Source organism: Pongo pygmaeus, chromosome 3 (assembly GCF_028885625.2).
Source record: "Pongo pygmaeus isolate AG05252 chromosome 3, NHGRI_mPonPyg2-v2.0_pri, whole genome shotgun sequence".
NCBI lineage: Eukaryota > Metazoa > Chordata > Mammalia > Primates > Hominidae > Pongo > Pongo pygmaeus.
In genome coordinates this window covers 47,175,753-47,188,425 of record NC_072376.2, presented here as the reverse complement: position 1 = coordinate 47,188,425, position 12,673 = coordinate 47,175,753, and the positions used below count along the sequence as shown (strand labels likewise).

The window sequence follows — 12,673 nt, the reverse complement described above, 5'->3', positions numbered from 1 at the left end:
GGGGCTGTACCCTTATAACTCAATCACCTCCCAAAGCCTCCACCTCCTAATACCACCACATTGAGGTTAGGATTTCAACATATGAATTTTGGGGGAACACGAACATTTAGTCCATAATGTCCGACCCCTCCTTCACAAATCACAGGAAAGGAAAAACTGAACCGACCAACCCCAAACCTCTTCCGTCTACTCTTCTCTCCACTCTGACTCATCCTCAAGATTATGCCAACCTTTCAGTGTTGTGTCTTCTTCAGGAAACTGAGAGTCATATTGCACTTCATGCATCTTTTTTTTTTTATCAGGCCAACATCAGCCTCCTTATAAATATAATATCTGTGATACCCTCAGATTCTTTAAATTAAGAAGTAGTCCTGGAGATGTTTTAATATTTCAGCCCAGTCCTTATTGCGAATCTATTTGCATGGATACCACTTCTTAGTCAAATAATTAAATTTAATTTGAATAATCACTCTCAATAAGGCATGGAGTCTTTGGTCTGCCTGGGCGAATTTTACCAGGACACTTGCTTGCCTGCCTCTCCCCGCAGGGAATGTGGCATATCTACTGCAAACAGAGAGCAAGAGCTGGGAGCCTCTCTGCTGTATTACCCCAAAGCTGCCCAAACCACATTTATCACTGGAAGGAGTGTTAGTCTGTTTTCATGCTGCTGATAAAGACATACCCGAGACTGGGCAATTTACAAAAGAAAGAGGTTTAATGGACTTACAGTTCCTCATGGCTGGGGAGGCCTCACAATCATGGTGGAAGGTAAAAGGCACGTCTCACATGGTGGCGGACAAGAGAAGAATGAGAGCCAAGTGAAAGGGGAAACCCCTTATAAAATCATCAGATTTTTGTGAGACTTATTCACTACCATGAGAACAGTATGGGGGTAACTGCCCCATGATTCAGTGATCTACCACTGGCTCCCTCCCACAACAAGTGAGGATTATGGAAGCTACAATTCAAGACGAGATTTCGGTGGGACACAGCCAGACCATATCAGAGGGCTTCCCAGTTCACTCTTGCACTACCTTTTCCCTGTGGACTCTAGCATTTTGTTCAATATGTCTGTCTTAGTATGTTCAAGCTGCTACAATAAAATGCCATGGATTGGGTGACTTAAATGACAAACATTTATTTCTCACAGTTCTGAAGGCTGGAAGTGCACGATCAGGATGCTGGCAGACTTGGTCTCTGGTAACAGGCTGCTTCCTGATTTGCAGACAGTTGCCCTCTTGCGTTTCCTCACATGGCTGAGAGAGAGAGAGCTTTAGTCTCTTCTCCTTCTTATAAGGACTTTAATCCCATATAAATGCCACCCTCATCTAGACCTCACTGAAACCTCATCACCTCCCAAAAGCCCCATCTCCAAATACTATCACATTGCAGGTTAGAGTTTCAGCATATGAATGGAGATACACAAATGTTCAGTTCATGCAAACTCTATCCTACCCTGTTCACATTCTACTACAGCTATCAGCACGTGCATCCTTTTTCCTATCGAGATTGTGGAGTTCCTCAGTGGCAGAGACAATATTTCTCATTACTCTTACATTTACAGTGCCTAGGATAGTCCCTGATACATTTTCCTCCCTTCATTCTGGCACTGTGCTAGGTGTAGACTTTGAGATCAAGAGATAAAGTCTCATTTCACAAAAATCTCAGGATTGTGTAGGGGAGGCAAGTAAGTAAATAAAGAATATGGCAGAATGCAATGAGCATATGGTGGGTATGTGCCTAAGATGCTATTGCACTCACAAAAGACTCATTCTGGAAGTAGTAATGGGAAGAGTGGTTGGCCAGGAAGGTTTCCTGGAAGAGGTATTTGTGCTGAGTCTTCCAGACCACAGAGGAGTTAGCTTGGTGGGGAAGATGGGAAAGGGTTAATCCAGGCAGCCAGTGCCGTATGCACCTGGCAGCTAGAACCATGACCACCTTTGGGAAAATAATTATGAGCATGTTACAAAAAAAGAGGTAAGAGAGGAGCAAACAGGGTGCATAAAGACATACAATTCTTAAAATATCTGGTGTCATAATGGAATAGAATTTATTACAGCAGAGATACTGTTGATTGGATAATCACAGGCAATGAAGCTCAAGAGTTAGGCTAGGGTTGAAGTATAAAATAGCCTCAGATTTCAAGCTAAGGGGTTTGGATTTTGTCTTACTAGCAAGAAGTATCCAACAGATCTGAGCCTCCTCTTGCCCTGAAATCTTGTAGCCTTATATTTAAACACATTAATCAACAATAAAACATATAGACAGAAGTTATCTAATTGCCTATTTAATCAAATTCATTAATTAGTTTAGTGACAGTGAAGATGATGGGGCTATCCTATTTTAGTAGTAATGAGTAAATCAGAAGAAGAAGATGAATTGGAGTCAATAAAAGGAATGATGAAAGAGAGTCATCTTTAGATAAGTTGAGCCAAGGGAAAAAATGAGGAAGGACTTTCTAAAGCATGATGTTGTCACAGTGCTAGCAACTACATATACAGAAATGAATCTTAGTTGCCAGGGCACTTCACTAATCAACTTACTTATTTTCAATATCCATAAAAAGTATTACATACTACTGGCATTCTAGTCTTAGCTACTCTGAAGAAAGAATAAAATAGACTTCAAGTTTGTAAAACTTAAAGAAGTTGTTTTTGTATGTGAAATTTAAAAATATTTGTGTGTATGTTTCTTTGTTAGGTCAATGTGAACCAATTACATTGGAACTCTGCATGAATTTGCCCTACAACAGTACAAGTTATCCAAATTACTTTGGCCACAGGACTCAAAAGGAAGCATCCATCAGCTGGGAGTCTTCTCTTTTCCCTGCACTTGTTCAAACCAACTGTTATAAATACCTCATGTTCTTTGCTTGCACCATTTTGGTACCAAAATGTGATGTGAATACAGGCCAGCGTATCCCCCCTTGCAGGTAATATGATGGGATCTCCCCCAGTCCCTTATTTTGCCTCAGGAAGAACCAAGGGGTGAAGACTTAGTTGAGTTTGGACAAAGTAAATTTCCCTAAGGAGCTCTGCATTTATCAAATACCTTATATTTAACAAGTGAGACAAAGAAGTAGAAGTTGTAAAATGAATATTTGAGTCAGAATTCATTAACGAAGTACCAAACAAGGGAGCTGTGAACGTCCTTTGATGATAGTTTGTGTTTTAATCAAATAAATTCGCAGATATTTCACTCTGTTGTATTAAAAAGCCATTTTTTTAAAAAAGTATGACAGTAGAAAAGGGATATATCTGCCTCTTTCTGGCAACACTGACGTATTTAAAATGCTGCACTCTGACAGCACTTGTTAGAGATATGACACAAGAAAACATAGTACCAGACTCACAGATTGGACAGCGATGGACATCGCTGACATTTCTCTGCCTGTTTGAATGAAATAAGATGTGCTATTTCAGGAGCGTAGCTTGGACTTTGAATATGAGTGATATTCTAGTGTCAAGAGTATTGTTTCAGAGTCCATGTTTGGGTTAAAATCTTGACCCTTCTCTAGTTTCTAGGTAGCCCTTAGACAAATTCCTGAGTCTCTCTCAGCCTGGGTTCCTTTACATGTAGAATAAGGATAGTAATGGTTGTTGGGTTGTATTGTTTTGAGATCAAATGAATGTAAAGTGCTTCTGATTCATTGTAATGAACCCTGAATGGACAATAGCTATGATGATAGCACAGGAACACAATAGCTTCTTGGCAGTCTGTCCCTTTGCTGTGCCATGTGTTAGGCATTGTAGTCAGAGGGTTTGCATACACAAGATGACTCTCAGAAGTGAGTTGCTACTCTCTTCAGTGCTGTTTTCCCTCAAGGGGTGGATATATAAATGTGCTAGCCTAAATGTGAGTAGCAACTGCAGAAACCATATGTCGGGATCAGAAGTCACGCAGAGTTTTTTTAAAAAGCAGTACTATTAATATAGTGGACAGAAGAGAAAACAATAAATTATATGCTGAATACCAAATGGATAACAAAGTAAGGGCATCTATAGAGACAGGACAGGAAATAATAAAATTTCAAAATGACTTGGGGAACTGAACAAATTATACCAATAGAGAGAATAAAACTAAATGTTAGCTTGTGTAGAAAAATATCTGAAAATTTCTGCTAAGTACTTTTAAAAGTATCTCTAATAAAACATCTACCAATTTTATGTTAAAAAGCTGTTTCTAAATCTTACTTCACTTTTGCAAAGCAAGGTCAGTGATAGTGAATAATTTCTTTTAATAGTACTTAACAATTTCTGGCATTTGACTTTATTTTCACATGTAGATAAAAATTTCCCTAAAGCAGCATTTTCTGCTGTAAATATAAATGTGAATTTATATCTAGATATAATTTATAATTTCAGGGCTTAAGTTCCATATTAAAATGCATAAGACAAGGATGATCCTGAAGTGTTGTTCAATCAAAATTTTGGTAAATTTCTTTTAGATAACTTTATTTCTTTTTTTCAGGTTTGCCCATACATCTTTCATTTTCAGTGTCTATCGCTATGAATTTTATATTTTGATATTTCTTTATAAGAAATTTTTGAATAACATGCTAATAAGTTCATAAAGCTATACATAGTTGCTTTTGTCTGCTTTTGTCTATTTATTAATTTTAACATTGAATTTTTTAGCTATGAGACTGAAAAATCTAACATCGAGTCCTTACGATGGGCTAAATACTTGAGGATTGTTATGCTGTAGCATATTCAAAATAATCTTTTGAGGTGTGTATCATCAGAGGTGCTACCTATGGCTGAACACTACAAGGACTATGATAAGAACAGCACCCCCTGGAGTTGTGTTGCTGCATATTGTTGTAATTTCCATTTTCCAGAAAAAAATTGGAAGTGGTAGAGTCAGGCACTATATAGTCTTTTGTACAAATAAGTATCATATGACTAATTTAAAATAGCCGTTGCAATTGAGTTATATACATTTTTTATAAATCTGCAACAAAACTAGTTAGTTCAACAGACAGTTATCAACTATTGAACTTTCTATCTTTCCTGGCCTAATATAGAAATACCATGGCTTTATCTTTACCACAAATTCCTGGGCTAAACCAGTGTTGAGTTATGCTGAGCTTTGTCTAGACTTAAACCTAGACAGAACTTTCTCCGAAACTTCCTCATTTGATTGTTACACTTTCTTTACCAGTTTTGGGCAAGACTGGAGCTGGCCTTTCTGGAAGATCTGTCTCCCATTTTATCTTAAAAATGAGAACTTGGTTGAATTAGTGTATAAAATTTGAAACTTTTGATAAGTAAGCGTGTATTTGAGTCCATTAAGAGTATATTGGCATAGGAACTTACTTTGGTTAGGTTTTTTTTTTAACTATGTAACTAATTTCTTAGTAATATATTAAGACAAAAATCATATTTTTTTTCCATAAGAAGTAAAAAAAGAAGTAAAGAAATCTTCTGTGAGGCACGCTGATACTTTAACTTAAAAGTATTCTGGACAATGAAAGCGCCTGATACAATAGTATATCATTTCTTTAAAATAAAAAACAAACATTTTAACCGACTGGAGCTCAACATAAGTGGGTTTGGAAGGAGTCCTAAGCTTTTCACCAATATTGATGGAAACTGAAGTAAGGGAGGCCATGCCTTAGGCAAGCTAAGGTGGCACATGAGATGGCTCACAGGGCTGGTCTGCAGAGGGGGAGATCTCTGAGGATGAGGGTGTTGTATAGATTCAATGACTTTGGTGGCAAACTATCCAAAGTGATGTTGGAGACTTCCCTGTTTGGAACAAATGGTTGGAGAATGTGTCTCCTTCAAAGACAGAAGACAGAATGAGAAAGGCAATGTGGAGAAGGGAATCTGTGTCCTGGAAACATCTTTAGACCTATTTCTGCAATAAAGTTTCTTTTGGTGAAAGTGTGGTGCTGGAATGTATAATCTTTGCAGAGATATTACTCATTTTGGTTTCCTGAATACCTTTCATATATAAGTGCATCTTTTATATCCACACACCCATAATACATGCCACATACACAGAATTAAAACTTGACATAAATTTATAACATCTGTCTCAGATGGAGCTATTTCTGCTTCTAATGTTTTGTCTTTCTTATTCATCTAGAGCATTGTGTGAACACTCCAAAGAACGCTGTGAGTCTGTTCTTGGGATTGTGGGCCTACAGTGGCCTGAAGACACAGATTGCAGTCAATTTCCAGAGGAAAATTCAGACAATCAAACCTGCCTGATGCCTGATGAATATGTGGAAGGTTAATTTTAAAATTAATTACAGCAGGGTATCTAACATGGATGAACATGTTAGCTACCTTTTGAATTTCTTCTATCTATGGCTTCTTGTTTGTTTGTTTTCTATTTAGTTGCCAATCAGGCTGCTTAGGTGAGTGAATTTGTGAACTTGATTGCATTGAAGAATTTGGCACTCATCTGTTAGATATTGCATTCATTTTAAAAATAAAGAAGTCATTTTCTATTTCTATTCTTTTATTTTTGTGGGTACATAGGTGTATATATGTATGGGGTACCTAAAATATTTTGATACAGGCATACAGTGCATAATAATCATATCAGGTAGATGAGATATCCATCACCCCAAGCATTTATCCTTTCTTTATGTTACAAACAATCCAGTTATACTCCTTTAGTTATTTTTAAATGTACAATAAATTATTGTTGACTGTAGTCACTCTGTTGTGCTATCAAATACTAGATCTTATTCATTCTATCTAACTATATTTCTGTACCAATTAACCAACTCTGCTTTCCCTCACCACTACCCTTCGCAGACACTGGCAACCATTGCTCTACTTTCTATCACCATGACTTCAATTGTTTTAATTTTCAGCTCCCACAAATAAGTGAGAACATAAAAAGTTTGTATTTCTGTGCCTGGCTTATTTCAGGTAACAAAATGACGTCTTCTTTTATCCATGTTGTTGCAAAAGACAGGATCTCATTCTTTTTTAAGGCTGAATAATAATCCATTGCATATATGTACCACATTTTCTTTAACCATTCATCTTTTGATAGACACTTAGGTTGCTTCCAAATCTTGGCTATTGTGAATAGTGCTGCAACAAACATGGGAGTGCAGATATCTCTTCTATATACTGGTTTCCTTTCTTTTAGGTATATACCTAGCAGTGGGATTGCTGGGTCAGTCATGTAGTAGGTCTACTTTTAGTTTTTTGAGAAGCCTCCAAATTGTTCTCCCTAGTGGTTGTACTAATTTGCATTCTCACCAATAGTGGGTGAGGATCATTTTATCCACATCCTTGCTAGCATTTGTTATTGTCTGTCTTTTGGATATAAGACATTTTAATTTGGGTGAGATGATATCTCATTGCAGTTTTGATTTGCATTTATCTGATAGTCAGTGATGTTGAGCACCTGTTTGTCATTTGTATGTCTTCTTTTGAGATATGTTTATTCAGCTCTTTTGTCCATTTTTAAATCAGATTATTAGTTTTTTTTGTATAGAGTTGTTTGAGCATTTTATATATTCTGGTTGTGAATCCCTTATCATATGGATATTTTGCAAATATTTTCTCCCATTCTGTGAGTTGTCTCTTCACTTTCCTTTGCTTTGCAGGTTTTTAACTTTATGTAATCGCATTTGTCCATTTTTGCTTTGGTTGTCTGTGTTCATGTGATATTACATAAGAAATCTTTGTGCAGTCCAGTGTACTGGAAAGTTTCCCCAATGTTTTCTTCTAGTAGTTTCATAGTTTGAAGTCGTAGGTTTAAGTCTTTATTCATTTTGATTTGATTTTTGTATATGGCGAGAGATAGGGGTCTAATTTCATTCTTCTACATATGAATATCCACTTTTCTCAGCACCATTCACTGAAGAGACTGTCCTTTCCCCAGTGTGTGTTCTTGAAACCTTTGTTGAAAATGAGTTCACTGTATATGTATGAGCTCTTTTCTCAGTTTTCTGTTCCCTTAGCCTATGTGTCTGTTTTTATGCTAGTACCATTCTGTTTTTGCTATTATAGCTCTGTAGTGTAATTTGAAGTCAGGTAATGTGATTCCTCTAGTTCTTTTTGCTCAGGATAGCTTTGGCTATTCTGAGTCTTTTGTGATTCCATATGAATTTTAGGACTTTTTTCCTATTTCTGTGAAGAATGTCATTGGGATTATATTTAATCTATAGGTTGCTTTACATAGTGATATAGTTTGGATATTTCTCCCTGCTCAAATCTCATGTTGAGATGTAATCCCCAGTGTTGGAGGTGGGGCCTGGTGGGAGGTGTTTGGATCATGGGGGCAGATCCCTCATGATTGGTTTGGGTCATCTCCTTGGTGACAAGTGAGCTCTTGCTCTGCGTTCACATGAGATCTGGTCATTTAAAAGTGCCATGGCACCTCTTCCCCTACTCTCTCTCTTGTTCCTTCTTTATCATGTGATGTGCCTGCTCCCCTTTTGCTTTTCACTGTGACTGTAAGCTTCTTGGGGCCTTCATAGAAGCTGAGCAGATGTCTTCACCATGGTTCCTGTAAAGGCTGCAGAACCATGAGTCAATTAAACCTCTTTTCTTTATAAATTACCCAGTCTCAGATATTTCTTTATAGCAACACAAGAACAGCCTAACACAGAACATTGGTACTAGAAGTTCAGCATTGCTATAAAGATACCTGAAAATGTGGAAGCAACTTTGGAACTGGGTAACAGGCAGGGATTGGAAGAGTTTGGAGAGCTCAGAAGAAGACAGGAAGATGAGGGAAAGTTTGGAACTTCCTAAAAATTGGTTAAGTGATTGTGACCAAAATTCTGATAGTGATATGGATAGTGAAGGCCAGGCTGATGAGATCTCAGATGGAAATGTGGAACTAATTGGGAACTGGAGCAAAGGTTCACCCATTTCTTGTGTTAGAAAAGAGCTTGGCTGCATTCTGTTTATGCCCTAAGGATCTGTTGAAGTTGGAACTTGAGAGTGAAAATTTAGGGTATCTGATGAAAGAAATTTCTAAGCAACAAAGTGTTCAAGACGTAGCCTGGCTGCTTCTAACAGCCTGTGCTCAGATACAGAAGCAAAGAAATAACTTAAAGTTGGAACTTATAGTTAAAAGGGAAGCAGAGCATAAAAGTGTGGAAAATTTGCAGCCTACCTATGTGGTAAAGAAACAAAAAGCTTTTTCAGTAGAGGAATTCAAGCAGGCTGAATTGCTAGAGAAATTTGTATAACCAAAAGGGAGCAAAGAGCTAATAACTAAGACAATGGGAAAAATGCCTTGAAGGCATTTCAGAGATCTCCCAGGCAGCCCCTCCCATCACAGACCCTAACGCCTAGGAGGACTGAATGGTTTTATGGGCCAGGCCCAGCTCCCCATTGCAGCCTTGAGACACTGCTTCCTGCATCCAGGCTGCTCTACCTTTAGCCACGGCTCAGAGAACATCTGTCAGAGCAGTGCAGAGGGGAAATGTGGGGCTGGAGCCCCCACACAGAATCCCCAGTGGGTCATCGTTTCATGGAGCTGTGGGAAGTAGGCTTCTGCCCTCCAGACTCCAGAATGGTAGATCCACTGGCAGCTTGCACCATTTGCCTGGAAAAGCTGTTGGCACTCAACAACCTGTGAAAGTAGCCATGGGGACTGAACCCTGGAAAGCCACAGGGGCAGAGCTGCCCAAGGTCTTAGGAGCCCACCCCTGTACCAGTGTGCCCTGTATGCAGGATATGGAGTCAAACAAGATTATTTTGGAGCTTTAAGATTTAATGACTGCCCTGCTGGGTTTTGGGCTTGCATGGGGCCTGTAGCCCCTTTCTTTTAGCCAATTTCTCCCTTTTGAAATAAGAATGTTTACTCAGTGCCTGTACAGCCATTGTATCTTGGAAGTAAATACCTTCTTTTGATTTTACAGGCTCATAGGTAGAAGGAACTTATTTGGATTTGGGATAAGGCTTTGAATTTGGGACTTGGGACTTTTAAGTTAATGCTGGAATTAGTGAAGACTTTGGGGGAGCAATTGAGAAGGGATATTGTATTTTGAAATGTGAGAAAGACATGAGATTTGGGAAGGGGCAGAGCAGAATGATGTAGTTTGGATATTTTTCCCCACCCAAATCTCATGTTGAGATGTAATCCCTAGTGTTGGAGGTGGGCTCTGGTGGGAGGTGTTTGGATCATGGGGGCAGAACCTTCATGAATGGCTTGAACCATCTCTCACTCTGAGTTCACAGGAGATCTGGTCATGGTGCCTCCTTCCAACTCTATCTCTCTCTCTCGTTCCTGCTTTTGCCATGTGACGTGCCTGCTCCCCCTTCACCTTCTGCCATGATTGTAAGCTTCATGAGGCCTCCCTAGAAACCAAGCAGACTCTAGGCCTCCTTTAAAGCCTTCAGAACCATGAGCCAAATAAACCTCTTTATAAATTATGTGATATCAGGTATTTCTTTTTTTGAGACAGAGTTTCGCTCTGTCGCCCAGGCTGGAGTGCAGTGGCGTGATCTCCGCTCACTGCAAGCTCTGCCTCATGGGTTCTTGCCATTCTCCTGCCTCAGCCTCCCGAGTAGCTGGACTATAGGCGCCTGCCACCATGCCCGGCTAATTTTTTTGTATTTTTAGTAGAGATGGGGTTTTACCGTGTTAGCCAGGATAGTCTCGATCTCCTGACCTCATGATCCACCCGCCTAGGCCTCCCAAAGTGTTGGGATTACAGGCGTGAGCCACCACGCCTGGCTGGTATCAGGTATTTCTTTACAGCAGTTTAAGAATGGCCTCATACACAAAATATGGAAAGTTTAACAATATTGATTCTTCTAATCCATGAACATGGAATATCTTTCCATTCTTTGTGTCGTTAATTTGTTTCATCAGTGTTTTATGGTTTTTATCACAGAGACCTTTCATTTCTTTGGTTAATTTCCAGGTATTTTATTTTATTTGTGGCTTTTGTAAATGAGATTACTTTCTTGGTTTCTCTTTCACATTTTTTGTTGTTGGCATATAGAAATGCTACTAATTTTTGTATGTTGATTTTGTATCTTGCAACTTTACTGAATTTGTTTATCAGTTCCGTAGCTTTTTGGTGGAGTTTTTAGGTTTTTCCAAACATAAGATCATATCATTTGCAATCAAGAATAATTTGACTTCTTCATTTCGAATTTGGATGCCCTTTGTTTCTTTCTCTTTTATGACTGCTGTAGCTAGGACTTCTATTACTATGTTGAATAACAGTGGTGAGAGTGGGTATCCTTGTCATGTCCCAGATCTTGGAGATAAGGCTTTCAGTTTTTCCCCATTTAGTTAGATACTAACTGTGGGTCTGTCAAATATGGCTTTTATTCTGCTGAGGTATGTTCCTTCTTACCCAGTTTTTTGAGGGATTTTTTTTCAGGAACGGATGTTGAATTTTATCAAATGCATCAACTGAAGTGATCATATGGTTTTTGTCCTTCATTCTGTTGATATGATGTATCACATTGATTGATTTGCATATGTTACATCACTCCTGTAAATCCTAAATGGTCACCAGGAGCGGTGGCTCATGCCTGTCGTGCCAGCACTTTGGGAGGCTGAGGTGGGTGGATCACCTGAGGTCGGGAGTTCAAGACCAGCCTGGCCAACATGGAGAAAACCTGTCTCTACTAAAAATACAAAAATTAGCTGGGCATGGTGGCAGGAGCCTGTAATCCCAGCTACTCGGAAGGCTGAGGCATGAGAATCACTCGAACCTGGGAGGTGGAGGCTGCAGTGAGCCGAGATCGTGCCATTGCACTCTAGCCTGGGCGACAAGAGTGAAACTCCATCTCAAAAAAAATAAAAAAAAAGTCCTGCACCTATAGTCCAGCTACTCGGGAGGCTGAGGCAGGAGAATGGCAAGAACCCATGAGACAGAGCTTGCAGTGAGTGGAGATCACGCCACTGCACTCCAGCCTGGGTGACAGAGCGAAACTCTGTCTCAAAAAAAAAAAAAAAAAAAAAGAAATACCTGATATCACATAATTTATAAAGAGGTTTATTTGGCTCATGGTTCTGAAGGCTTTAAAGGAGGCCTAGAGTCTGCTTGGTTTCTAGGGAGGCCTCATGAAGCTTACAATCATGGCAGAAGGTCAACAACACCTTTTAATGTGTTGTTGAATTCAGTTTGCTGTTATTTTCTTGAGGACTTTTATGTCAATGTTCATCAAGGAGATTGGCTTGTAGTTTTCTTTTTTTTGATATGTGTTCGTCTAGCTTTGGTATCATGGTAACACTGGCTTTGTAGAATGAATTGGATGTATTCCTTCCTCCTCTATTGTTTAGAGTAGTTTGAGCAGAATTGGTACTAGTTCCTCTTTAAATATTTGGCAAAGTTCAGCAGTGAAGCCATTGGGTCCCAGGCTTTTTTTTTTTTTTTTCTGCTGAAAGACTTTTAATTATTATTTAAATAGCATTACTTGTTATTGTTCTGTTCAGATTTTGGATTTCTTTATGGTTCAATCTTAGTAGGTTGTATATTTCTAGGAATATATTCATTTCTCATAGGCTTTCCAATTTATTGGTATATAGTTGCTCATAGTAGCCTCTGATGATCCTTTGAATTTCTGCAGTATTGGTGCCCAAGCCACAAGTCAAAGTTCTTCTCACTCTTCCCCTTTCCACACACAGGTAATGGAAGAGTGGTAGTGGTCTCTCCTCATGATCGCTACCACCCCAGGTCCATGACAAGTACTACCATACCACAAGTGTTCACTCAAGGCCC

General features: G+C 39.0%; 1 protein-coding gene across 3 annotated transcripts in view; it reads left to right on the top strand.

Annotated features, from left to right (window-relative positions):
- CORIN (corin, serine peptidase) overlaps positions 1–12,673 on the top strand; it is a 254,519-nt gene that overhangs the window by 181,646 nt on the left and 60,200 nt on the right. For all 3 annotated transcript variants that reach the window (XM_054486844.2, XM_054486842.2, XM_054486841.2), the window contains 2 exons: positions 2,701–2,932; positions 6,094–6,239. In XM_054486844.2, the coding sequence (XP_054342819.1) occupies positions 2,701–2,932; positions 6,094–6,239 (378 nt within the window). The remainder of the gene's footprint in view (positions 1–2,700; positions 2,933–6,093; positions 6,240–12,673) is intronic.